Source organism: Dermochelys coriacea, chromosome 7, assembly GCF_009764565.3.
Source record: "Dermochelys coriacea isolate rDerCor1 chromosome 7, rDerCor1.pri.v4, whole genome shotgun sequence".
Lineage (NCBI taxonomy): Eukaryota > Metazoa > Chordata > Testudines > Dermochelyidae > Dermochelys > Dermochelys coriacea.
In genome coordinates, this window is record NC_050074.1 from 26,666,484 (window position 1) to 26,692,736 (window position 26,253).

Sequence of the window (26,253 nt, forward strand, 5' to 3'; positions counted from 1 at the left end):
CGTACTACTTTGCAGCAGCGCAGCTTTACTGGTACAGCTGTGCAGCTGAAGCACGTCTGGTGAAGATGCTCTATGCTGACAGGAGAGAGTTCTCTCGTTGGAATAAAAACACCCCACCTCTGCAAGTGCCATAAATTATGTTGGTGGGAGAAGGTCTCCCATTGACATAGCGCTGTGCACATGAGTGCTTATGTCGGTGTAATTTAGTCCCTCAGTGAGGTGGAATATTCACACTCCTGAGCAACATAAATTTTGCCGACAAGGCTGTAGTGTAGACATAGCCTCACTCTCTATTTACAGCCAATCAGTTTGGCCTTTGCAAATTTTGAATAACACCAGAAAACTTTTCTGTTTCAAAGATGTTTTATGATATTGCTCCAACAGCCCTCCATATATTTAGAACCTTTCCTTCTTTTCTTCCATTTAGTAGTGTGCATGGGTTTGATCCTGCATTCCTTCTGCAAAACAACCCTTATTCTCCCAATTAGTCCCAATCTATTGAATGGGTAATCCCATGCAAGTAGGGACAACCTAATAATGGTTTCAAATACTGGGCCCAATATTTAATTTCTTAATGTTTTTAGATTAGAATGTTTGTTTTTTCCTGTATTTGCATTGTGCTTTTATATTATTTGGATTGTTATGCATTTCTGTGAAGCATCTCCAGAGCCTTGGTAGGGTGGGGTAGGTAATTTATCAGTTCTGGGCTTACTCAAGTTTTATAGGCACTGTTTTTGTGCTTGGAGTCGTGTGGAGATGCATTGCTCCAGGGGAACGTATCCAGTAGGAATTATGCCTCTGGAAGGTGGAATTCCTCATGGAATTTGCCAGTATGTAGGGGAATATACCTTCAACTATACCTTTTTGTGAGCGAAGCATATTCCTGCATGCATGCCCAGCTAGCTCTGGTGCCTCTGCTGTGTGGAATCCTGGCTCTGCTTTCACCATCCCTTTTTTGTCTTGAATACTGGGCAAGCTAGGCATAGTTCTTTTTTTGCGGGAATAATTGGCTTTATTGTTCCTGGCTATTGAACAGGAGTGCAAAGGGGAATCTGGTGCATTTACTTCCCCTTCCTGGAGCCGCCGGGAATTATTAATGTTAACATGAAAAGTCCTCCAAGTGATTTCATTTTACACAACTAATTTTAACATGAAAAAATTGAAAACATGACTGTTTGCCTTCAACATCAGTACATGTTTATAACGCTCTTCACAGTTACAATAATAAAAAGCAGCATCAAATGTGTACAATTTTAATTTAAAGTTGGCATGCAAACTAACGTTAATTAAAGCATCCATAAAGATTAAAGAGATTACTATTTCTGTAAAGCAGTGTGGTGAAGTGGATATAGTATGTGACTGGGCTTCAGGGAATTTGGGTTCTCTTCCAGCTCTCCCATTGAATCGTTGAGTGTGTCTACACTGCAGTGGGCGCATGGATAGACAGATATGCACTAGCTCTGTTTGAGTTAGCGTGCTAAAAATAACAGTGTAGCAGCAGTGGCTCGGTAGCTGCCTGTGGTACAATCCTTCCTGACCTCCTGGTATATATTCAGCTGACTAGTCTCAGCCATGGCCCAGGCTGCAACAGCCACACTGCTATTTCTTAACAACACTAGCTCAAACAGAGCTAGTGTGTGTCTGTTGATCTGAGCCAGGAAGCGTCCTCCCAGTTGTTGTGTAGACATACCCACTCTGACACTAGGCAAGTCACTTTATCTCTCTGAACATGCCTGCACTAGAGAATGTTACAAAAATCATCCCATCAGTGATTCACTAGTTCAGCTTTCAGAGTAGCAGCCGTGTTAGTCTGTATTCGCAAAAAGAAAAGGAGTACTTGTGGCACCTTAGAGACTAACAAATTTATTAGAGCATAAGCTTTCGTGAGCTACAGCTCACTCATCATCAAAAAGGCTGACAAAGGAGGTGCTGTCGTCATCATGAATAGGTCAGGAGTATGAACAAGAGGCTACTAGGCAGCTCTCCAACACCACTTTCTACAAGCCATTACCCTCTGATCCCACTGAGAGTTACCAAAAGAAACTACAGCATTTGCTCAAGAAACTCCCTGAAAAAGCACAAGAACAAATCCGCACAGACACACCCCTGAGCCAGGACCTGGGGTATTCTATCTGCTACCCAAGATCCATAAACCTGGAAATCCTGGACGCCCCATCATCTCAGGCATTGGCACCCTGACAGCAGATTGTCTGGCTATGTAGACTCCCTCCTCAGGCCCTTCGTTACCAGCACTCCCAGCTATCTTCGAGACACCACCGATTTCCTGAGGAAACTACAGTCCATTGGTGATCTTCCTAAAAACACCATCCTAGCCACTATGGATGTAGAAGCCCTCTACACCAACATTCCACACAAAGATGGACTACAAGCCGTCAGGAACAGTATCCCGATACTGTCACGGCTAACCTGGTGGCAGAACTTTGTGACTTTGTCCTGACCCATAACTATTTCACATTTGGTGACAATGTATACCTTCAAATCAGCGGCACTGCGATGGGTACCCGCATGGCCCCACAGTATGCCAACATTTTTATGGCTGACTTAGAACAACGCTTCCTCAGCTCTCGTTCCCTAATGCCCCTACTCTACTTGCGCTACATTGATGACATCTTCATCATCTGGACCCATGGAAAAGAAGCTCTTGAGGAATTCCACCATGATTTCAACAATTTCCATCCCACCATCAACCTCAGCCTGGACCAGTCCACAAAGAGATCCACTTCCTGGACACTACGGTGCTAATAAGCGATGGTCACATAAACACCACCCTATATCGGAAACCTACTGACCGCTATTCCTACCTACATGCCTCTAGCTTTCATCCAGATCATACCACTCGATCCATTGTCTACAGCCAAGCGCTACGATATAACCGCATTTGCTCCAACCCCTCAGACAGAGACAAACACCTACAAGATCTCTATCATGCATTCCTACAACTACAATACCCACCTGCTGAAGTGAAGAAACAGATTGACAGAGCCAGAAGAGTACCCAGAAGTCACCTACTACAGGACAGGCCCAACAAAGAAAACAACAGAACGCCACTAGCCATCACCTTCAGCCCCCAACTAAAACCCCTCCAACGCATCATCAAGGATCTACAACCTATCCTGAAGGACGAGCCATCGCTCTCATCAGATCTTGGGAGACAGACCAGTCCTTGCTTACAGACAGCCCCCCAATTCTGAAGCAAATACTCACCAGCAACCACACACCACACAACAGAACACTAACCCAGGAACCTATCCTTGCAACAAAGCCCGTTGCCACTCTGTCCACATATCTATTCAGGGGGATACCATCATAGGGCCTAATCACATCAGCCACACTATCAGAGGCTCGTTCACCTGCGCATCTACCAATGTGATATATGCCATCATGTGCCAGCAATGCCCCTCTGCCATGTACATTGGCCAAACTGGACAGTCCTCTACGTAAAAGAATGAATGGACACAAATCAGACGTCAAGAATTATAACATTCAAAAACCAGTTGGAGAACACTTCAATCTCTCTGGTCACTCGATCACAGACCTAAGAGTGGCTATCCTTCAACAAAAAAGCTTCAAAAACAGACTCCAACGAGAGACTGCTGAATTGGAATTCATTTGCAAACTGGATACAATTAACTTAAGCTTGAATAGAGACTGGGAATGGATGAGTCATTACACAAAGTAAAACTATTTCCCCATGGTATTTCTCCCTCCCACCCCACCCCCCACTGTTCCTCTGATATTCTTGTTAACTGCTGGAATTAGCCTACCTGCTTGTCACCATGAAAGGTTTTCCTCCTTCCCCCCCCTGCTGTTGGTGATGGCTTATCTTAAGTGATCACTCTCCTTACAGTGTGTATGATAAACCCATTGTTTCATGTTCTCTGTGTGTGTGTATATAAATCTCTCCTCTGTTTTTTCCACCAAATGCATCCGATGAAGTGAGCTGTAGCTCACGAAAGCTTATGCTCTAATAAATTTGTTAGTCTCTAAGGTGCCACAAGTACTCCTTTTCTTTTTACTAGTTCAGCTGAATGAGGTATATTAGCAGCAGTCCTACTGTGAACAATTCGTTTGTGCTTAAATTTCTCTTAACTACCTTACTATGCAACTGAACAAAGGGAAGCATATGACATGGTAAAAGACAATAATTTTACTTGGTAATTTTTGGGCTGTTGTGTGTCAGGGATATGACGTGACACTCTCACATTTCACAGCCTTGTCCTGCTTCCCCACAGCTGTGCTGGGATGCTGTGCATCCAGCAGGATTATAGGGATTTCCCGCCATTTACTTCTTTTGGCCACCAGGGAACAATGTGACAGAGGAAATACAGCTGGTCAAGCTGCCGTAAGTCCTTACTTTAGCTTCTTCCTCTTCTGGGTCTAAGCCAGCATGGAGGAGATGGAAGGAGAAGAAGGTGGTTGAAGTCACCTGTCCCAATATGCTGATGGCAAGGGAGGTGAGTGAAGAAAAGACTGAGAGGGCAGAAGGAGAAGGGATAGAATGGAAACAGGTTGAGTGGCAATGGTAGAATGGTGGGAGCAGGGCTAAAAGGAGAGACACAGAAGGAGGATGGTAAGGGAGAGCTAATGATGATGGGATAGAATATAAGAGGCAAATGGGAAGTAGGGACAGAGTGGGTGAGTGTGCTTCAAGACTCTAAAGTAAACCATGATCCCAGGCGGGAGAAGGAAATCTGAGGAGTGCTGTGGAGAGCTGGCTTTCCACATAGATTACCTGGGATTTTAGAGAGGGAACTGATTTTCCTGTGGATTTTTGGCCTCTACAGAATTATGGGAATACTTGCCAGCTCCTGCTCTGTTTCTATGGGAGAGGAATGTGTATGGCCCAACTGTGCAAAGTGCTGTACATTCCTCATTTCCTGTTGAAGTCAGTGGGGGAACTGAGAGTGCTTAGCACCTTAAAGAAGGTCCTCAATCTCTTGCACAACTGAGTTTTGAGCCCTTATTGCACTTACTTAAAAAAATATGATGCTGGCAAAAAAAAAATTGTTTGACTGTAGTCAGTGGTGAGCTGGAGCCAGTTCCCACTGGTTCGCTGGAACCGGTTGTTAAATTTATAAGCCCTTTTTAGAACCAGTTCCGCGAGGGACAACCAGTTCTAAAAGGGCTTCTAAATTAACAACTGGCCAAAAGTGGCGCCTTAGGCGCCGACTCCATGAGTGCTTCAGGGCTGGAGCACCCAAGGGGAAAATTTGGTGGGTGCAGAGCACCCACCGGCAGCTCCCGCCCGGTCCCATCTCACCTCCGCTCTGCCTCCTCCTCCTCCCCTGAACGCGCCGCCCGCTCTGCTTCTCAGCCTCCCCTCCCTCCAGCTTCCTGCGAATCAGCTGTTCGCAGCGGGAAGCTGGGTGGGCTGAGAAGCAAGCGGCGGCTTCGCGCTCAGGCCCAGGGAGGCAGAGATGAGCTGGGGTGGGAGGGCGTGAGGGAGGGCCGCCCGCGCCGTAGCAGGTAAGCTGGGGGGGGGAGGGCGGCACGCAGGGGGACCATTCCCCGCCTCAGCTCGCCTCTGCCACCCTGGGCCTGAGCGCAAAGCCGCCACCTGCTTCTCAGCCCACCCCAGCTTCCTGCGCAAACAGCTGATTCTCGGGAAGCCGGGAGGGTGGAGAAGCAGAGTGGGGCGGTGCATGCAGGGGCAGAGCCAGAGCGGAGGTGAGCTCGGGCCAGGCATTGGGCAGGGAGCTGCCAGTGGGTGCTCTGCACCAACCAAATTTCACCGTGGGTGCTCCAGCCCTAGAGCACCCATGGAGTTTGGCGCCTAAGGCGCCACTTTTGATGTGATCAATGGAGGGAGTGGCTGCTCCCCCCCGTAGCTATGCTACTCCACCCCTAGGAGACAGAGGGACCTGCCGGATGCTCCCCACCTCCACCCCTGGCAGGTCCCTTTGGCTCTTAGGAGTGGGGTGGGCACCCACTACGGTGGCCCACGAGACCCTACTGCCCGGTTCTGGGGGTAGTCAGGGGGGGGGGGGCCGGGATCCTGGGGGGGGGGCGTCAAGGAACGTGGGGGGCTGGATGGGGCAGGAGTCCCGGGGGGGCGGGGGTGGGCAACAACTCCCTCATGGGGTGAGGAGGGAACCGGTTGTCAAGATTTTGGCAGCTCATCACTGACTGTAGCTAATCTGCGCCCCGGTGTGATATTTATCAACTTTGTGGATTTCTAAAAGATAAAAAGAATTTGTTGGTAAATGTGCCAAAAGAACAATATAGTTGAAATACTCGGAGTATTAGACCCTGCAGTGAGCTCAGTGTAGGGAGATCCCGGCATCTGTGTGAAGCTTGTACCCTAAGAATGTAATATTGTCTAGAGGGGCAGGTTGGAGTAACAAGAAGAAACAAATATAGTGAGCTTCTTATGTCACTTCCTTGTCTTTTCCCAATTAGATCTCCTGTGTGAATAGAAAATCCCCAGTAGAAAAAATAGAATTTGAAAGCATCATTATTTCCTTATTATGCTCATGCTTAAATTATGTTACATGCAGAAACAAAATATTTTTGTTCTTCAGTAATTTAATTTATTGTTTTCCTCCTTTAAACACAAAACTTTTAAAAAATACATATATTAAAAAATTTCTACTAAATCATTGCAAAGAATGTCAACCTTCTAACCATAGTAGTTCGTGGTACTGATTTTTTTTTTTTTCAAAACATGCATGTTTTCATTTTGACCAGCAGTTGTTTCATTGCTTGCTTGCCTTGTTTATTCCCTGAAATTAAAAATAAAACAAATCAACATCTGCTCTGTTTTAGTAAGTTAGCAGGAAGACCTACTATTCTAATTAATTTTTGTAAATTTTTGTACATTTTCTCTGAATTTTCTATGTTTAATGTGCACTGTGGTTAAACTACTTGTTTTTTCCCTGCCTGCTCTTTGAAGATGCCAATTAGGAATAATGGGAAACAAGGGGTAGGCTAAGCATTGCAGTGCATTGTTGTTTCCATCTGTCTGTGATTATTTCAGCCAACAGTTTAAAACACTTTTATGCCCAATCCTGCGCCCATTGAAGTTAATGGGCTTTCCCATTAGTTCTGATGGGAATAGGACAGGACTCTACACTGTTGTTGTTTTCATTGTGTTCTTTCTTGTCTGTGGAATTGCCACCCACCCATGCATGTGTTGCCAGGTATATTTATTTGTGCCATGTTCACCAATGGGCTTGTTCCTCTGATATTTCAGGTTAAGTATTAACAGTAGAAAAAAAGGCTTTGGGTTAAAACTGTCAGCTGAAAGCATTCTTCTTGTTTTAACTTTAAAAAACAACACTGATTCCTTCCTTTAAATTGTTACTATCCAATTAAATTTTTATAACTATCCAGTGGTTTAATCTGTAAGTAGGGTACTGAATGTGGCTTTTTTTTAAAATGCCTTCTTGTTTGACAGTATAAGAAACATTATAGTGAAACAAAAGTTAAGATTTTCATGGTTATGTTCATGTATGAAAAACTCTAAACTGGGGAAAATATTTTTCTTCATGATGCAGTTTTGTGAATACAAACCTCTGATGATTATAGAAAGAATGCAGACAGATTTTCATTTCTCTTTTCTGTGCCTCTGTGGAAATACGTTTCCAACTGACAAAAATACCCATAATCCTTTTTTCATGCAGACTTGAACTCTGAGGCTGCAGAAATAGCACCACCAAACTATCTAAATGATTGTTGTTGTTTTTTTAACTTAACACTAAAGGCTCATGAAGCTGAAGAAGAAGCTCGACTGAACCCAGAATTTGCAGACAGAATGAAACAGCTTGACAAAGAGGCATCTTACTACAGAGAAGAATGTGGTAAAGCTCAAGCTGAGGTTGACAGACTTCTAGAAATCCTCAAGGAAGTGGAGAATGAGAAGAATGACAAAGATAAGAAAATTGCTGAGCTAGAAAGGTAATTTTTGTATTATTTGATTTATACTGAATGGCCTTTTTATTAAGTGAACTCCATTGTGGAAAGACGTAAAATAACAAAAAAGTCAATTTACATTACTTCACGAGTTGTACCTAAGAAGCAAGTGTATGTGCTGGCTTTGAAGCAGATTTGGAATCTCCTTCTTTTGGCTAGAAAAGTCTTGGTAGCTTATATATCAAAGAGTATATATATATAGGGAAACTCCCACACAATTTACATAGTAACATCCCTGTTTGCAAAACCTGGGTAAGATATTGCATTATGGGAGCAGTTATGCTTTTTTACTGATATTGTATTAGTATTAGGTGAACCCAAATAAGACCATTCCTGACATTTGTCCTTGCCTGGAACAGCATGTACAGTATACCTCTGAGAAATTATGGAAAGATATGTTTCAGAGTAGCAGCCGTGTTAGTCTGTATTCGCAAAAAGGAAAGGAGTTCTTGTGGCACCTTAAAGACTAACAAATTTATTTGAGCATAAGCTTTCGTGAGCTACAGCTCACTTCATCGGATGCATCTGATGAAGTGAGATGTAGCTCACGAAAGCTTATGCTCAAATAAATTTGTTAGTCTCTAAGGTGGAAAGATATGGTAAATCTTAGTCTGTTCCTTAACTCAAGCTTTGGGTATTTTTCTGGGGTACCTCACATTCTTCTGTTAGCAAGTATCCTTTGAAGGTTGGCAAATATCCTTTCTTCTTAAATGTGGGGAAGTTGTTCAGCCTTTCACTAATGGAGGGAGAGATGCTATTGGAACCACTATTCTTGTTCCTTTCAAAGTGAACAGTACTGTAAAGCTCCTCCTGCAGATTGTGCCCCAGGTTGTACTATATATGTGAAGTTCTTGAGTCTGTGAGGTTTCTCCATTCCTATCCCAGAGCAGCCACTCTTATGGGAAGGAGGGAAGGAAGGAAGCAATGTTGTGTGTTTGGGTGTGTCAAAAGTGTGTATTCCAGTGGTTGTGTTGTGAGAGGAGAGCCTCAAGCGGCCACATAAATCAAAAGCAAGTTCAGTGGGTCCTAGTGTAACTGTTGCTAGATCCTGCCTATCTATCAGCTACTACTGGACAAACTAGTCCACTGTCCCAGAAGAAAGATCTTGCTCCAAAACAGACCCACTAGTCATTTCAATTATTGTTGGAGGGAGAAAGCCAAGATCTGTTTTTTACAGAAGGAGGCTTGTATGGATTAGAGGTAAAACATCCTTCTTATGTGGTTTGAAACTTCAGATGTTCAAAAGTTACTGTAGTTATTTATTTATTTTTGCAGGCACTTGACAAAGATCTGTTTACCAATAATTACTTGTGGATGGTGTAGAATAAAATGCTTAAGAATAAAATCACGAAAACAACATTCTGTTCAACATATTACTTTACTATACAATATATTTACTATTATTACAATATTATAATTGCATGAGTAATTTGCATGTGCCCAGGAGATGTGGGATGGATGAAAGGTGAATTTTGTAGATAAATGCATAATAAATACATCTACCTGATGTGCACAATGCCCACAAGTTACTGTGAAATTTTTGATATACATACAGAAAATTCTTCTTGCCCAGAACAGGAATTATAGTAACTGTGGGCCTTAATGTGCTAAGAAGCACTGACATCTGCTGAAGTTAGCGGAAGTTACTGGTGCCAAGCACCTCGTAGGATTGGGCCCCAATTTTCCTTTTAAACCTTCTTGTTTTGGGAAATTTGGCAAAATAAAGATTTAGATTCCCGCACTGTAAATAATATGTTTAATAGTTTGCTTCCAGCATAGTTAATAAAAGGATATAATCAAATACAGAGACATAAATATAAGAATAGATCATATGGTTTTCTTCATGCATATGAATGTGATTTCCTGCATGATATTTTTATTTGATTTATGTGAACCTTAGTCTGAACATAAAGCAGTTTCAGTCATTTACTGACAATTGATTATAGAGCAAATGGCCAGGATTCTAATGAGTAGTGGATATTTTACATGTTTTGCTTCAATTTCACACAAAGAAATGAATCACATATATATTGAGTGTGACAAAACTGGTGACGTATTTCTGAGAAACGTTGTGTACAGTCTATTTGAATAACTGAGTATGACCAGATGGTGGCTATAAAATGTTATAAATTTTAGCCTCTAACTTGCATTGAGATCTGCTAGAATGGCCCCTGGCCCTGTGTGGAATCCAGTTAATTTCATTGAGACTACTCACATGATTAAAGTCAAGCACATATATCATGCATCAGAGCTAGAGTACTCAGCACTTCTCAGGATTGAGCCCTAGATATACAATGTACATAAGAAAGTATTCCACAAAGAAGCAGATCAACTATTCCAAAATAAAACACAAATGTTGATTTAGAAATAGATTGTCGGTTCATCTATTTAGAATGTAAGGGCTAGATTATCCCTTGTTTTAGACTGCCGCGAGGGAGAATAAGGAAACATAAGGATATTCACCCTCCTCCATGTTTATGGGCATTAAGGCGTGGGGAATGCGTGGTGAGCACAACAGGGAAAGTAATCTGCTCTAGGTATAGAGAAACAATGAAGAAGCCTGGTTTTTAGAGTGTTGGTGCTTAGCCTTTTTTTTTTTTTTTAGCAAATCAGGCTCCTTTAATATGACCCAAAGTTTGAGACACTTATAATTCCTAGTCTCTTTTGAAAATTTTGTCCATAATGTCTAAATCTATGTATGGCTCTGCCACCTGGTGGTACACCAGTGAAGGAATTGTAACTCAGAGATTCCCTCTTGATCCAGGGAGAAGTAAACTACTGCAGTTTTTTACAAGATGCTGCATCTCCCCTCTGTATTTTCCACCAAATGCATCCGATGAAGTGAGCTGTAGCTCACGAAAGCTTATGCTCAAATAAATTTGTTAGTCTCTAAGGTGCCACAAGTACTCCTTTTCTTTTTACTTCCCCCTTGTGATGGCTCAGCTCTGTTGGCTGGCTATCTGAGGGAAAGCAGAGCCAAGGTTTTACCTACACTCCACCCATTCCTTGTTGGGGTAAAAAGATGAGTTGCAGCTCTGCAAACTTGCTTCCTCGGACTTGTTCCCTACTCTCCTATGCAGCTTCCAAAGGGCAAGTTGTCTTCTGTTTAGTGATAGTGACAGCTCCAGATACAGTGGCTTGTGTTGGATTTCTTAGGAAAGTGAGTGTTCTGTCCAGATATGCATTTTGATACATAATCTGCTGAGCTGCATGTGTATTCCTGTTCTGACATCTTGCTTGCATTGCAAGGTACTCTTTTTTTAAATTGCCCAGTATCTAATTTTGTTGGCTTGAACTATAAAAGTCATACTTCATAATGTTATTAGTTATAGTGTTTTTACCAATATAAAACATCTCCATTTCAGAGTTGTGGAGGAGTGTTTATAATTAAACCCTTTAATCTGAAATTTAAAAACCGTTGAAATAAGTTTCTATTTTAGAGATTGAAATAAAACTTAACACAGAGAAATCACTTTTTAAACTGTGCAGTTGACTAGTATACTGGAGAATGTCAAATGTTTGAAAGAAGAGATGTCTGATTTAGGACAGAGTCTAAGAAATGTACGTGCTGAATAGCAGACAGGCAGGAATTATTAACAAAACTGAAGGAGCTTTTATGCATATGGTAATTCTCTTTGGCTTGAACTTTATATTTCTACTTCAGAAATCACTGCATTTCTGACAGTTTAATCATTTACTTCTAACAAATGCCTATAATGTATACAATACATCATGTATACTGTAGGTTGGTCTGTATGTTAATTACTTTTTATATACAATAAAAGACTTTTATTTTTCAAATTGGTTATTGTTACAATCTGATAAACCTAAAAGTTTTTTAGCACTCATTGGTAACTTATTGCATTGGTCATGTTTTTTCTCGTGTATCGGTCTAATACTCATTTCAGTAAAGTCAAGTGTAAAAGATCTTCTTGTATGAGTATCAATATAAGTAACAATAACAATATATACTTTTAATAGCCTTTAATATGCTTTTCCCAGAACAATCTTATGATGTTTAACTTTCTATGAGTTCACATCTTGAATGGTTTGTTAAGGGAATGAGAACTGAGATCTTCTGCTTCCAGAACCTGAGAAGTGCAGATATCCTGTTACCCACATTGTGCACCAGTGGCTAAATTATGGGTGGGTGGAGTTGTTATAGAGTTCCTGGCCCTCCACGGTAACCAAATAGGATCAGGATGTGTTGCAGTGGGGAGCTTACTAAACATGGGAACTTCCTGGTCAGGAAGTTCTTTAGTTACTACTCCTTAAAGAATGGCTTTTTGTGTGTGTCCTCACACTACAGTGTGTGTGTGGGTGAAAAGAAGCATAGGGAGGCGATCCCCGCTCATGGATGACTCTGTATTTGGGAATTGTAAACAGAGTTCTCTGCAAATGTCTGGACTCCATTTGTTTAAACCTTAATAGAAAGAGTGGTTGGAAAAGTTGTGGAAGATCTGGCAGGGCACCAAGCTTTAGCTGCACATTATTGCCAGCTGTAGAGGCAGAATATAAGAGATGCCACAAAATGGGATATTTTGCAATAGCATGCAGATCATCAAGAATAGTGGAAACTATCCAAGAGGGATTGTTATCAGATGACAGCGAGTCTATATTTCTAAGGACTATATCCTCAATAGAACAGGCAATATCTTTGTACATAAACATGAATCTAAACAATCAAAAACTTAAATTTAAAATTATTACTGGAGCAGCAGTCACTGCAGTTCCAAAAAGCTTATAATCAATCCCAGATGAAGATCAGCAAAGATCAAATAAGATTCTACATGGGGCTAGTAACAATACTTGGATATTTGTGGGGAGTTCCCTGGGAAATTGTGAAATGACTGAAGTTCTTTAACAAGTAATATGTGTCATACCAGGACTAACAACTCCCCTACTAGAGTTTCCAACAATACAAGGACTATACCTATTACTGAAACTGGAATGCATTAATGGCAGAAAGCAAACCATACAGGACATGTATCCACACATCTTCTCAGGACTAGGAGTGTTGTCAAGAGAGTACAAAATAAAATCAGTGCCATCACCAACTCCCTTGGCTCTCTTAGCCTCATAGTGCATCCTTATACCTTTTCTAGGAAAAGTCAAAGAAGAATTAAAGAGAGTGGGGTTATTTCCCAGATAGAAGAACTGACTGGTGTGTGAGAATGGGTGTAGTAGTGAAGTTCAATGGCAAATTCTGCATTTGTGTGGACTTTACACAACTTATAAAAAGGTGCACAGAGAGAGACATATGCTTTCTGCAGCTGATCAGGCATTAGCTGTGTTATCAGAGGCCAAAGTCTTCTCAAAATTAGATACTATGACAGGCTTCTGGCAGATCCTCCTTGTTAAAACATCTGTACCATTAACTACATTCATCACCTGGTTTGGAAGGTACTATTTCATTCCTCTTCCATTTGGCATATTGTCAGTGCCAGAACATTTCAAAAAGAGAATCTCTCAGATTGTCAGGTTTTCCTGGCATCTTCTTCCATGCAGATGAGGTGTTGGTATATGTCAGAGATAAAAATGAACATGATGAGTGACTACACACAGTTTTGAGATGCTTTCAAGAAGCCAGACTCACTCTGAATAAGAAATGTGAATCTGGAAAGGAGCAGATAACATTTGTAGGCCACATAATTAGCAAACAGGGAATTCAGCCAGATTCAGACAAACTGAAAGCATTAATTGTCTTACCCAAACTACAAAACATTTCTGGTGTAAAAAGGTTCCTGGGCATGACAAACCATTTTGGGAAATTCTTACCAAATTTATTCATGGAACAAAACTCTTAAGAGATTTCCATAATGGTCACAATTTGAGGATCTGGGTGAACACACAACAAAATGCGTTTAATAGAATAAAAGAACTACTGACCTCTCCATCTGTCTTGGCACAATATTCTAAACTACCCATCAACAGTAGCAGTGGATGCATCATCATATGGTTTAGGAGCAGAACTCAGACAAAAGCAGCCAGGAGACCAGAGACTTGTTGCATTTATATCAAGGAGCCTCTCAGAAACTGAACAGTGGTATGCTCAAGTGAAAAAGAAAGCTCTAGCAGACACTTGTGTCTGTGAACAGCTCAGTACATATCTGTTCAGCTTGGATTTTAACATAGAAACACACCATAAGCCCTTAGTGGATTCAAAACCACTGGATGATCTTCCACCTAAGATTCAAAGATTTCAACTACAGCTAATGCAATTTTCTTTTAAACATTGATCATGTACTAGGGAAAGCTCTCATAACCCGTGGACACTCTACTCTAGAACCCCAGTTAAGCAGCCACCAAATGAAAAGGAAAAGACTTTAGAGAAAGATGTCAGAGTCTACATTGACTTTGTTCTGGCAATAATTCCAGCATCTGTCAGCTGACTTCAGCTAATTAGAGATGAACAACTAAAGGATGAAACTTACCAGAAATGTACTCAACTCTGCCAAAGACGGTGGGCTCAGAATCAACTTCCAAGAGACCTACTGTTGTGTTGGCAGGAATGAAAGGACCTTCTTGTGGCTGATGGCCTGCTTCTGAAAGGATAGAACAATTTTATCCCTACAGTACTACAAAAAAAAATTCTCTCCACAATCCGTACAGGACACCAAGGAATAAGCAAGTGCAGAGCATAAATACAACAGTCTGGGTGGTGACCCAGTCTGAGTGGGCAAATGCAGAATTTAGTAGAGGACTGTGGAGTATGAAACAAGGGGGGGGGGAGAAAAGCCAATCTCCAGAGTTACTCTCTACAAAACTACCTGACAGAGCTTGACCATGGGTAACAACATATTTGCTTTTCTGGAAAGGACACACATTATTGTAGTTGATTACTTTTCTGGGTATATTGACTTGGCTATACTTACTTAGACTTCCTCAGCACAGGACAGCCAGAGACTGAAGTGAATATTTGCAAAACATGGAGTTTCTGAAGTCTCCATATCAAGTAATAAGTGTCAATTTATCCCTGAAATATGCTTACCATTCACACAGGACTTTGATTTTTAATATTGTACTAGTAGTCACATTTGCTCCAGAGCAACGTTGAGGTGGAGAGAGCAGTGTAGATTTTAAAAAGACCTATTAAAAACAGTGGACCTATATAAAGCACCCAGGGCCTAGCAGTCAACATCACTTGTGTCTGGTCGATTCCCAGCAAAATGTCTGCTGAGAAGACAACTAAGGATGCCTGTATCTATGCTTAAATCTAAATAGCCCAACCTGAAGGAATTTTGAAAATGGGATTCTGAAATAAAAATTAAGCAGCAACAAAACTTCAGTGATTGGCAGAGAACAAAAGCATTACCTAAACTGAGACCAAGGAGCAAAGGTTGGCTTAAAAGTTCCCAGACATTTGGAACTGTTCAGAACTAGGCAGACACTCCCAGATCCTACCTAGTGGAGACTACAAAAGGACTTCTCTAGAAAAGTCTGGTTCATCTTAAATATTTCCCAACACGACAAGGAGTGGATCTGGGACCTGCAGGTACTCTGTCAGGAAGTGAGCCCTCCTTCCCCCAGAGAACTGCACAGACAAACTCAGCAAAAGTGAGAACATGGTCTGGAAGATTGATCAGACCCCCTCAAAGGCTTGATCTTTTGAATATTGCTCAGGACTATGTAAATGGGGTTGGCAAAGGGACATAGTAGTGTAAATAGTTTTGAGGAATTGGTAGTTCCTTTTGAATTGTATGTATAGATATTGATTTATGATTTAAGTTTCAATTTTTTATAAAGAAAGGAAGATGTACAGTAGTTTATAGACTTCCTGGTCCTCTACACATACCAACCAGTACCATTATATGTTGCATCACAGAGCTTAATAAATGAGGGAATTTCCAGTTCAGGGAATTCTATAGTTGCTACTTAAAGCATGGCTCTTCGTGTTTGTCTTCACACTACAGTGTGTGTCACTGAAAAGCAGCATAGGGAGGCTGTCCCTGCTCATTTGTAACTCAGGATTTGGGAATTATAAACAGTTTCCTGCAAATGTCTGGACTCTATTTGTTTAAAGAGCCCTGCATGCTTCATAGGATGATAAATTCCATCCCATGGAGGAGGATATTTGAAGAAAAGTCCACAAAGGAAATGGACTAGATTAATAACAAATTTCTTTTTGGAGAGGGCTTCTGCTTGGACAGCCCTTTCCATGAATCACTTTAAGCAGCCTATGCAATGTATGCCCAAAACATCAGCTCAATTACTCTGCAGAAGAAACCAGTTTAGGAAATTGTGGGTCTTTAAGCTCCAACAGAGGTTTGGAGGACCACCCCTGAGGGAAGCAGAAACAGATCAGGCACATGTTGATTTTTAACAGATAAAACAGGTCTAAGCTACAGTTTTGTCCAGTTATGTGTGTTGCTTCTATGAGCTATAGCCCCAGATTAACCCATCTGGCAATCTGCAGGTATATACTTGAGTCATTCCAGCCTGATGTTGGATAAAGAGTGAAGTGCCATGAGGTTGATGGAGGGGGATGAGAAAGTAAATCGTGATGCAGATCCCTAAAGCCTGGAGTTACGCCAGGGAGGAAAATGTAGACTGGTTAATCATTTTGTTAAATTGAATCCAGCCACTTAGCAGAGCCCTGAGGAATTACAAAGATTTCTGACAGATATTATTTTGAGGCAAAGACACTGCTGAGACATTTTCTTAGATGCAATTTGATTATATTCTCTTTGTGGGACTTTAATTGTATAGTAAATATATGCAGTATTATTGCAAGAGTCTGCCAGCATTTGTATCAGAAATCCTTTGTGGTGCGCTAGACTGGGGCTGGTCGTTAGGTGACTGTGCAGTAGGGAAGATAGTGTCCTCTTAATACAAGGACTGAATTATGGCCTCTCTGCTCCACTGCCAGTCTTCCTGGGAGCAAGTCACCAAAAGCCATCGATCCACCCTCTTTAAGGGCCTGCAGCCAGTCGAGATCTATTCCTATATCAGCCCCAACTGAGAAGGGGTCAGTTGAGAAGTGTTGCAGGAAAGTTAGCTCCTGTGGCTGGTCCTAGAGTAGGGAGGAGAGGTTCAAGGGGAAAGGCCTCTGTGCCCCTCCAACTTGCTTTATTCAGGGGAATAGCTTTGGATGTGTGTTTGTGAATTTTGTATTTGAAGAATAAAATTGTGCCCGGAAGGAAAGACCTGAATACACTTTGGGAAGTGGCATTAGTTCTTCCTGCACTGGGAAGATCGACAAGCAGTCTACCCCCTCCACATCACCTAGCAGAGCTAGGATCATATTGTATTCTCCATAGCACAATTGGGTTCTTCCAGGGAGCAATTCTGCCTCTTTGGAGCAGAATTCCCCTGTAATCACCTGGAACGGTGTAGTGCAGCATGCCTCTCACTGCAGGCTTTGATCAAATGGCACAATCTATTCTAGCCCACAATTTGCAGTTCTTTCATACATGTAATTATCCACTTCACACCTGTACTGTGTTTGCACATACCACCTTAGAGATGCACAGTTATGAATATTCAATTTCAAATATCCTGACTTTTGTGGGATTTAGTCTAAAACTTTATTTCACTGGGTATTTTTGTAGTGAATTGAGATGGAAACAAAAGCAATGGCTATTCTATAAAAATTGCCAGCATTCAAGCCGTTCAGCACTGACATAATTCAGTATGCAAAATACTAGGAACCAGCCTGCTGAATAGCTGTCTGTCAAAAGCTATTTTTGTGGGTTTTTAAAAAAATTCTTTCATAAATAAATGCAACAATGTGCAGCTGTGTGACAACTCTAGGAATTATTCTAGTTTGGCATAAATTAGGGATTTTTTTTTTGGTCTTGGCTAATTGAAAGGGCACGTTAGATATTTTTGTATAAATAAGTTATCAAGCATCTGGATATTTTCAATAATGAAGTATTAACCTCATTCTCAGAAGTGAAAAAAATTGCTCTCAGCTTTGAAAGGGACTCTATTTCCTGGGGGGAAGGGCGGGGAATGACACGGAAGCAATATCTTTGATCATTGTTAGGTGCAATACTTTGAACCTCTAAAATGAAAATCTTTGAACCTGTAGCCAAATTGTTTAGGTTTTTTGTTCTCATGGATGAAGAGGACATGCTGAATGTGGGTCATCCTTACTGGTTCAAATAATGGTTTCATGACAATTACAGCTGCCAAACAAATGCCTTAACAATTGCCACCTATTTTACTAACTACAATTTGTATATGTACACAGTGAGTTCATAAACATATATAGTTTTCATAACATATATAGTTTTCATAAACAACTAGGTGACTTTTTTGCTTTTAAGTTTTTGTTTGGTCCTTGCTCATTAAAGAAATACAATACAGAAGTTTTATTTTACTGCCTTTTTTAAATAAAGACTGTTGTTATAACATCTGCTCAGTATTCATTGGAAAAAACTAATATTTATCCTCCCTTTATTCTCTTTTGCTATCTCCCTTCCTTTCTGTTTGTTCTCCAAACTGCTGCTTTCACCCCTGCTCCAACCAGCTTGACTTCCAGGTCAGTACATTCTGCTTTCTTCTCTTACCCCACTCGCTGTTCAGCGAAGCTTGATCTTCTCATTGATATAATAAATTTCTTAAATGGTTTTCCTCTTACAATTTTTTTCATCATTTTAATTATATATTCAGAATTTGTTTTTTTCATATGATAATTTTATTGTCAGACATTACTGGGAGGTTACCAGTTGTGTTTCAAGCTCAATCACCATTTTCTAAAACACTATGTAAAATGATGGAGCTAAAACAATGTTATACATTTCCCATACAACAAAAGTTCTGGCAGTAGTAGAGCAGCTATGTTAACATTGTAGCTTAAGCCATTTTATTTTAATAAATCACAAGGTTTTTAAAAAGTTTTCTAAGAAAAAGTGGTTTATCCACATATTGAATCCACATGTTGTTTTGTGTGAAGATCTTTTTCTTTTTTAAATTTGTTTTTATTGTTATTAAGGAATTCATCATTTACATACAATGCTATGTACTGGTTCAAAGAATGTGAGCAATAATAGCATACAAAATATTGATAATCAAAGACTCACTTTTAATACTGATACTGTTGTGAATTATTGTAAATATAACAGAGCAAATAGGAGCATCAGAATAAATTACTCTGCAAATTTGACCTCTAGATCAGAAACTATTAGCTGTTTGGGGCAGCTGGACGTCAGTTGAGTCAAATTGACTAATATGTAAATAATCCCCAATCAGGTGCACAAATGCAGTGTTAATTTGTATTCTGGTCGGAAGTAATGCTCTACACAACCTCCCTCTGTTTGATTCATATTATTCTTACTATAATTGATTCAAGTGCATTATTCCTGAATAATGTGTGTAGGTGCATAGTTGCCATTTGATGGGATCAAGGGGTATACATGCATAAATTTGCAATCCATGCCTGGAATATTCTTCCAAGGCTCCCGTTATAGGATGGGTCTCTGGAGCAGCCTTTTGATGGATTTCTTTTAGGGAGTACCAGAATGGGGGTCAATAACTTTTTAACCCTGCCCTCCTCCTGCAATTGTGCCTCAGTTTTCCAAATTCCCACTTCTGTGACTGGACAAAGGCCAGCAGAGAGAAATATTAAGGATGGCTGAATCAACCTTCAAGCTTCATTCTTATTGCCAGATTAACTCAAAACTTCTTAAAGGTTGGGATTGCTTAGTTAAATCTCCAGACTGGCAGCTCACTCCCCCATCAAGAACAAGACCATCTCACCTCTAGATCCCTAAATCCAGTCCCATGACCTTTCATGAAAGATACATGAACCCTATCAGCTCTCCAGTCTTTCTGCTGATCCTTGGTTCCTTTTCCTTTCCAAACTGTGACGAGCTTTGGTTATTTTCCACTTGCGCTGTGCAATGTGCTGTAGGATGGTATTGCCAAACTCTAGAGAACTAGAATGAGAAATGAGTTCTGGCCTTAGAGAGAACAGTGAAGATCTGTTGGGTTCACAATACTTTAGTCAGAAGGTATGAGAGTGTCTCTCTCTGAACTAGAAATGTTTATTGTTATATGGATTTAGGACAAGGTGTTGAGTTTTGCAAGCCTGGTTTTAAGGGTTGGAATAAATTTCCATTGGGGTTGGCATGACCAAGGCAAGGGTGTGTTTGTGGGCCACATGGGTCTGAATGGAAACGGGACATTGGAGACTTATATTGGGTGGGGGCGAGGGAATCAGGGTGGAGTAAGTCCATAAATCTATTACAAAATAGGTAAATGATAGTATTTGGCTTTTATATAGAACTGTTAATCCATGAATATCAATACACTTCACAAAGAACGGTAAGTCTCATTATCCACACTTTTTAGATAGGGAAACCGACACAGAAAGGTGAAATGACTTGCCAAAGTCATACTGCTTATTGGCGGGAGGAAGATTGCTCAATAAATCATGATGTAAACCAAAAGTTCATTAAGAAATAGTCAAAACTTATCAGTATGAAAGTATCTACATTATAATAGTTTCTAAAGCTGTCAAGAATAGTGCTGGACAGAAAATGATTGTAAACTCAGATAATGAAAAATGTTTCTATTCCGAGTCAGGACGAGAAGTCTAAATCTTGAAAATGTTTGTGAACTGAACATCGGAAAAAACATCTGTTCAGATCATTTAAAACATTTCATTTAGATAATTTTGAAACATTTATTTATTTAGATTTTTTAAAACTATAATTAGCTTAAATTTCAAAATGAAAAATTGTTGTGAACTGGAAACCTGGAATTTTTAATTTTGACAATTTAGAAACTTTTAAAAAAAATTGAGTTGAAATATTCATGAAAAAAGACCCTTTCCTGTGAAAAGTTTATTTCAACAAATGGACATTTTCCAAAGAAAAAACCTCTTATCAAAAAATTCCCAACCAGCTCTAGTCAATAATAATAATAAAAAATAAGTAATAGACATTTTTTACGACTCATTCCTATACTCCAAGAAAATAATACTTATTTATATCAACCAATGTATCAAAATAACAGGGACTCTAGAAATAAGCGTTCTGTGCTTGTCCTTATTATTAACAACATACAATAGAAAATTTGATTTTTTTAAAAATTTATTTTCCATTACTTATCATAGCTGAAGTCGAAGAAAATACTTAGCTGGAAACTGGCTTGATGTGTCATGGTGTTTAGATGCAGAAAGAATTTTTACTGTACTTCTCCAGATGATTTAGCCCCCTTTCAGATGCCTATTTAAGACAGATGAGTTCATGGTGATTGTACTGCAGATGTTTTTTATAACTCTCTCAAAGGGATTCTATAGCTTCTCTCTCAAAAGTTCAGTTAGAAGCGCTTTGAAATCAAATCGTTTGTAAATTCAGGTAGCACTGCAATTACCTTACTATATAGTATCCCTATCACATTTACATACAACTAAATTCCTTCTCATATTTTAGTCTATAATTTTGTGCTTGCTGTTGAAAGTAGACCTAGTTGAAACTCAGAATTTCTGTTCCAGGGGAAATGCTGACATTTTGAAATTTCCCTTTGTCTAGAATTGGAACAAAAATCATAATTTCAAAATTTCCTGTGAAATGAAATTCCCCAAAAATTATTAATGTAGGAAATATCAAAATTACCTTTTCAAAATGTTTCATTCTGATAAGGTCAAAGTGCTTTCTTTCAATTTTTTAACTTAATATAAAGTTAAAATGATAAACAAAACACTTATCAAAATGAAGCACTTTGACCTTTTCGGAGTGAAGCATTTTGATAAATTTTCATTGAAAATTATGATAAAATTGATAGATTCCTTCTAAACACTTTATTTAGTCAAATCATCATTTTCAGAATATTTTCAACCCCTTCTAGTTGAAAGGAAGAGAGAGTGGTACCACACCCAGGTCTTGCTTTTTTGTACTTAGCAGTGTAGATTCTGGGCTCTTAGCTGTAGAAACTTTGGTGCTTCCCATGAAGTGTTAGATGTTCTAGGAAATCCATAAATCTTCCGAGCATAACACTTATGTTTTAATGTGGAAAAAGTTTTCTATTTGGGCTTTCAGTAAACCATTGTTGCCTTGAGTTATTTCAATATCCTCCATTTTGCAATACACACTTCGGCTAATGAAATTTAGCTCACACTTATCTTCTCTGAAATACACCGTGCAGCTATATTTTTCTTTTTACAATCCTGTGGAATGGCTGTTGCCATTGGAAATGAATGAAGAAGGGCTTCTTAAAAGCCTACTTCAAGTTGAAGGATCCAATTGCTTTGTAGGCTTTTGGTCCCTAGGTGATTGATTATCCCTTCCTTTAAACCTTTCTCCAAGCCTTCATCATACTAATCATTGTCCTGGGATGTGAGGTTTTTTTATGGTCCCCTGACAGTTGTATAAACTACATCCGAGCTCTTAAACTCATCTCTTATTCATCATTTTTCTTAAGGAAAAAGTGGTGCCTCAAGCTCATACAAAGTTTTTGCTAAAAGAGGTCTCTTGACTTCCACATAAACTAGTCCTGTTTCAGAGTAGCAGCCATGTTGGTCTGTATTCGCAAAAAGAAAAGGGGTACTTGTGGCGCCTTAGAGACTAACAAATTTATTTGAGCATAAGTTTTCATGAGCTACAGCTCACTTCATCATCGGATGCATTCAGTGGAAAATACAGTGGGGAGATTTATATACACAGAGAACATGAAACAATGGGTGTTACCATACACGTTGTAAGGAGAGTGATCACTTAAGATGAGCTATTACCAGCAGGAGAGTGGGGGGCGGGGAAGAAAACCTTTTGTAGTGATAATCAAGGTGGGCCATTTCCAGCAGTTGACAAGAATGTCTGAGGAACAGTTGGGGAAGGGGGGTGATAAACATGGGGAAATAGTTTTACTTTGTGTAATGACCCATCTACTCCCAGTCTCTATTCAAGCCTAATTTAATTGTATCCAGTTTGCAAATTAATTCCAATTCAGCAGTCTCTCATTGGAGTCTATTTTTGAAGTTTTTTTGTTGGAGAATTGCCACTCTTAGGTCTGTAATCGAGTGACCAGAGAGATTGAAGTGTTCTCCAACTGGTTTTTGAATGTTATAATTCTTGATGTCTGATTTGTGTCCATTTATTCTTTTACTAGTCCATTTGTCTGGTAGTTTTCTTCCCCATACCACATGGCTTATTTTGGTAGCTTTGTTCCATTCACTAAGGCAGGCTTTCAGACAATATCTAGTTTCAGAGTAGCAGCCGTGTTAGTCTGTATTCGCAAAAAGAAAAGGAGTACTTGTGGCACCTTAGAGACTAACACATTAATTTGTTAGTCTCTAAGGTGCCACAAGTACTCCTTTTCTTTAGACAATATCTAGATAGAACTTCCCCCTGCCCCAAAAATCATCCAGACTGATGAGCTCATCTCAATGCAGAGGTTTCCCAGGTAGATAATTGTGGGATATACAAATTTTTCATTCTCAGGCAAGGTTCCAGGTATCGGATGGCCTGATGTCACATTCAGATAGAGCTATGGCAGAATCTTCAGTCTGCCTTTGTAACATGTCTGTATCTGAGCATTTCAGAAAGCCTACATTTATGCTAATTCACACTTTTTACCCCTATGTTATTCTTTGTATATTGAGGCTGGGCCAGATGATGATTTTGGGAGAGATGCTGTATCTTAGATTCACAACTGAGCACTCAGTCCACTTCCAAGGGAGGTTGCTGCAGATTAGCATCCAAGAGGAGGGATCTGTGGATGCAATTTTATGGAGGACAAATATTAACTAGGTTGCAGGCCTCTTAGACCTCAAGTTGTAATCTCAGACAGAAAAGTGTTCAACAAATTCTTAGCCCTATAAGGATGAGCTTGTCACAAATCTCTATCTTTCTCACATTAACCTCAAAGTTAGTCTTCTACCTTGCTAATCTGGATAAATATTGGCAATTTTGAAATCTTTGGAGAAGATACTCATTATTTAAAACTTCACAGATAGCATTTTTTCAGTGTTTAAGCTTAGATTTTATAAATCACTTTCCCAACTAAAGCTGATTGCATTTCTTTACATATGTAGTTTGTTTTTTGTGAAATTTGAATCTCATCATTATCCCGTTCTGTTTGCAGTCAATAGCATTAGTAAACTGGATGAACACTGATTTAGTTTCTTCTTTATTGTATGCATAATATAGACAGCTTCTAGAGAATCTGGGCTGAGTACTAATTAAATCCAAAGATTCAAAAAATCATTAAGAAACAATTTATTTGGAAATCATTGGTTGCTTATTACTGCAACACTTGAAAAATGGTAGTTTTCTTTTTTTTATTCCATCCAGATATGAATTTGAGATGCTTACTTTGGGATAATCTTTGATTAATTTAATATTTTAATGTTGGTGTTATAGCATTTGTGTCAGCAAATATTCAATATATATTGAAAAGGTCATCTGCAGTATAAAAGTTAAAGAAAGAATATCATGCAATATTATTGCCATGTATTGAATTTTTGTGGTATTTAATGATTGGTGTGTGGAAATATCTGTTCTGTGTTGTGGGTGTGATTCTTGTTTTGTTATATTGACCTAAAAGAGTAGTTGACCTCATTAAAGAAAACTGTTGTCCTAACTCTGCCAAATTTTGTCCCTCGAGTCTTGGTTAAGGCTACTAGAGTACAATGTGGGTTTATTGAAGGATTCCAGTGATTGCATTAAGGTTTCCAAGCTTGTATAATCATTAGTGTCAGAGCTTCACTTAGGAACTGGCTGTATTTAATTGTTCTGTTATGTTAATCAATGTATTGCTAACTGTGTTTTTTAATTGTTTGTTTTGCTTTGTGGTTGTTAGAGAATGTGGTGTCTAAATGATAACATAATGTTCTTCTATACTGATGGCAGACTAGAGAATACAATATATTATAGAAATAATTACGTTTTCAATCTGTTAAATAAAATAAACCCTAAATACAAGAAACAGCACTTTTGAACTTTTAATGAATCAACTTAATATTTCTCATTTAGGTTACAGTACATTGCAACCACCTCCTCCATTTCTGTATATAGACAAACTGTAGGAGGGTATGTGTTCCAACAGATTTTAATATACTGAGAAATGCAAGAAATTTTCCCAACACCCTTAGCTGTTGGTCTGCCTAATTGTTTTCATGGGAGGTTAAAGCTCAATGAGATGAGCAAGGCAAGGTCTAAGGGGATTTTAAATTTAACTTAGTAGCCTTCTGCAGTTTTGTTAAATGTCAATTTGATGGTTCCAAGGGCAGTGCGATATGTTGTTCAAAGATAATTTCCTTGGAGAAAATGAGATAGTTATACTAATGAGCACTGAGAGAATCCTTGATATACTGTCCTTTTCAGAATGACTGCTTAGTCTTGGTGAGAAACATAGTTGTAATATTTATTGGGTAATTGACAGAGTATTGTCATCTTTTTCTGTTATAGTGTGTTACTAAATAAGTCTGCCTTGTAAAAATATTTAAAGATTTGATGAAAGATGCTTCACTCTTATCTATATATATATTCACAATCAAAATGTTTTGGTAAAAAATAATTAAAGTCAAAAGTATGTTTCAGTGGAGTCCAGTTAACATATAAAATTCACTATTACACTTCCTTTACAAAAATTCTGAATCTTTAAAAAAAAATTAACAAACAGAATACCTGGAGATGAACAGTTAAAAGATCCAGTCTGTTCCTCTCTGCAATATAATCCTTCATTGCTCACCATTATCCCACCAATTTGACCCTACCAACATTTTACTTTGCCTCCTACAATGTGTTAAACTATATGCAAAGGTCAAAATAACAGATTACTAGGAGATCATTAGGTTTCAGAGTAGCAGCCGTGTTAGTCTGTATTCGCAAAAAGAAAAGGAGTACTTGTGGCACCTTAGAGACTAACAAATTTATTTGAGCATAAGCTTTCGTGAGCTACAGCTCACTTCATCGGATGCATTTGGTGGAAAATACAGAGGGGAGATTGATATACACACACACAGAGAACATGAAACAATGGGTTTATCATACACACTGTAAGGAGAGTGATCACTTAAGATAAGCCATCACCAGCAGCAGGGGGAGGAAAGGAGGAAAACCTTTCATGGTGACAAGCAAGGTAGGCTATTTCCAGCAGTTAACAAGAATATCTGAGGAACAGTGGGGGGTGGGGTGGGGTGGGAGGGAGAAATAACATGGGGAAATAGTTTTACTTTGTGTAATGACTCATCCATTCCCAGTCTCTATTCAAGCCTAAGTTAATTGTATCCAGTTTGCAAATGAATTCCAATTCAGCAGTCTCTCGTTGGAGTCTGTTTTTGAAGCTTTTTTGTTGAAGGATAGCCACTCTTAGGTCTGTAATGGAGTGACCAGAGAGATTGAAGTGTTCTCCAACTGGTTTTTGAATGTGTTA

The 26,253-nt window shown here is 39.4% G+C and overlaps 1 protein-coding gene across 1 annotated transcript in view; it reads left to right on the plus strand.

Moving 5' to 3' along the window:
• ERC2 (ELKS/RAB6-interacting/CAST family member 2) overlaps positions 1-26,253 on the plus strand; it is an 858,283-nt gene that overhangs the window by 417,233 nt on the left and 414,797 nt on the right. The window contains 2 exon segments of the mRNA XM_038411791.2: positions 7,724-7,917; positions 18,407-18,418. Of these exon segments, the coding sequence (XP_038267719.1) occupies positions 7,724-7,917; positions 18,407-18,418 (206 nt within the window).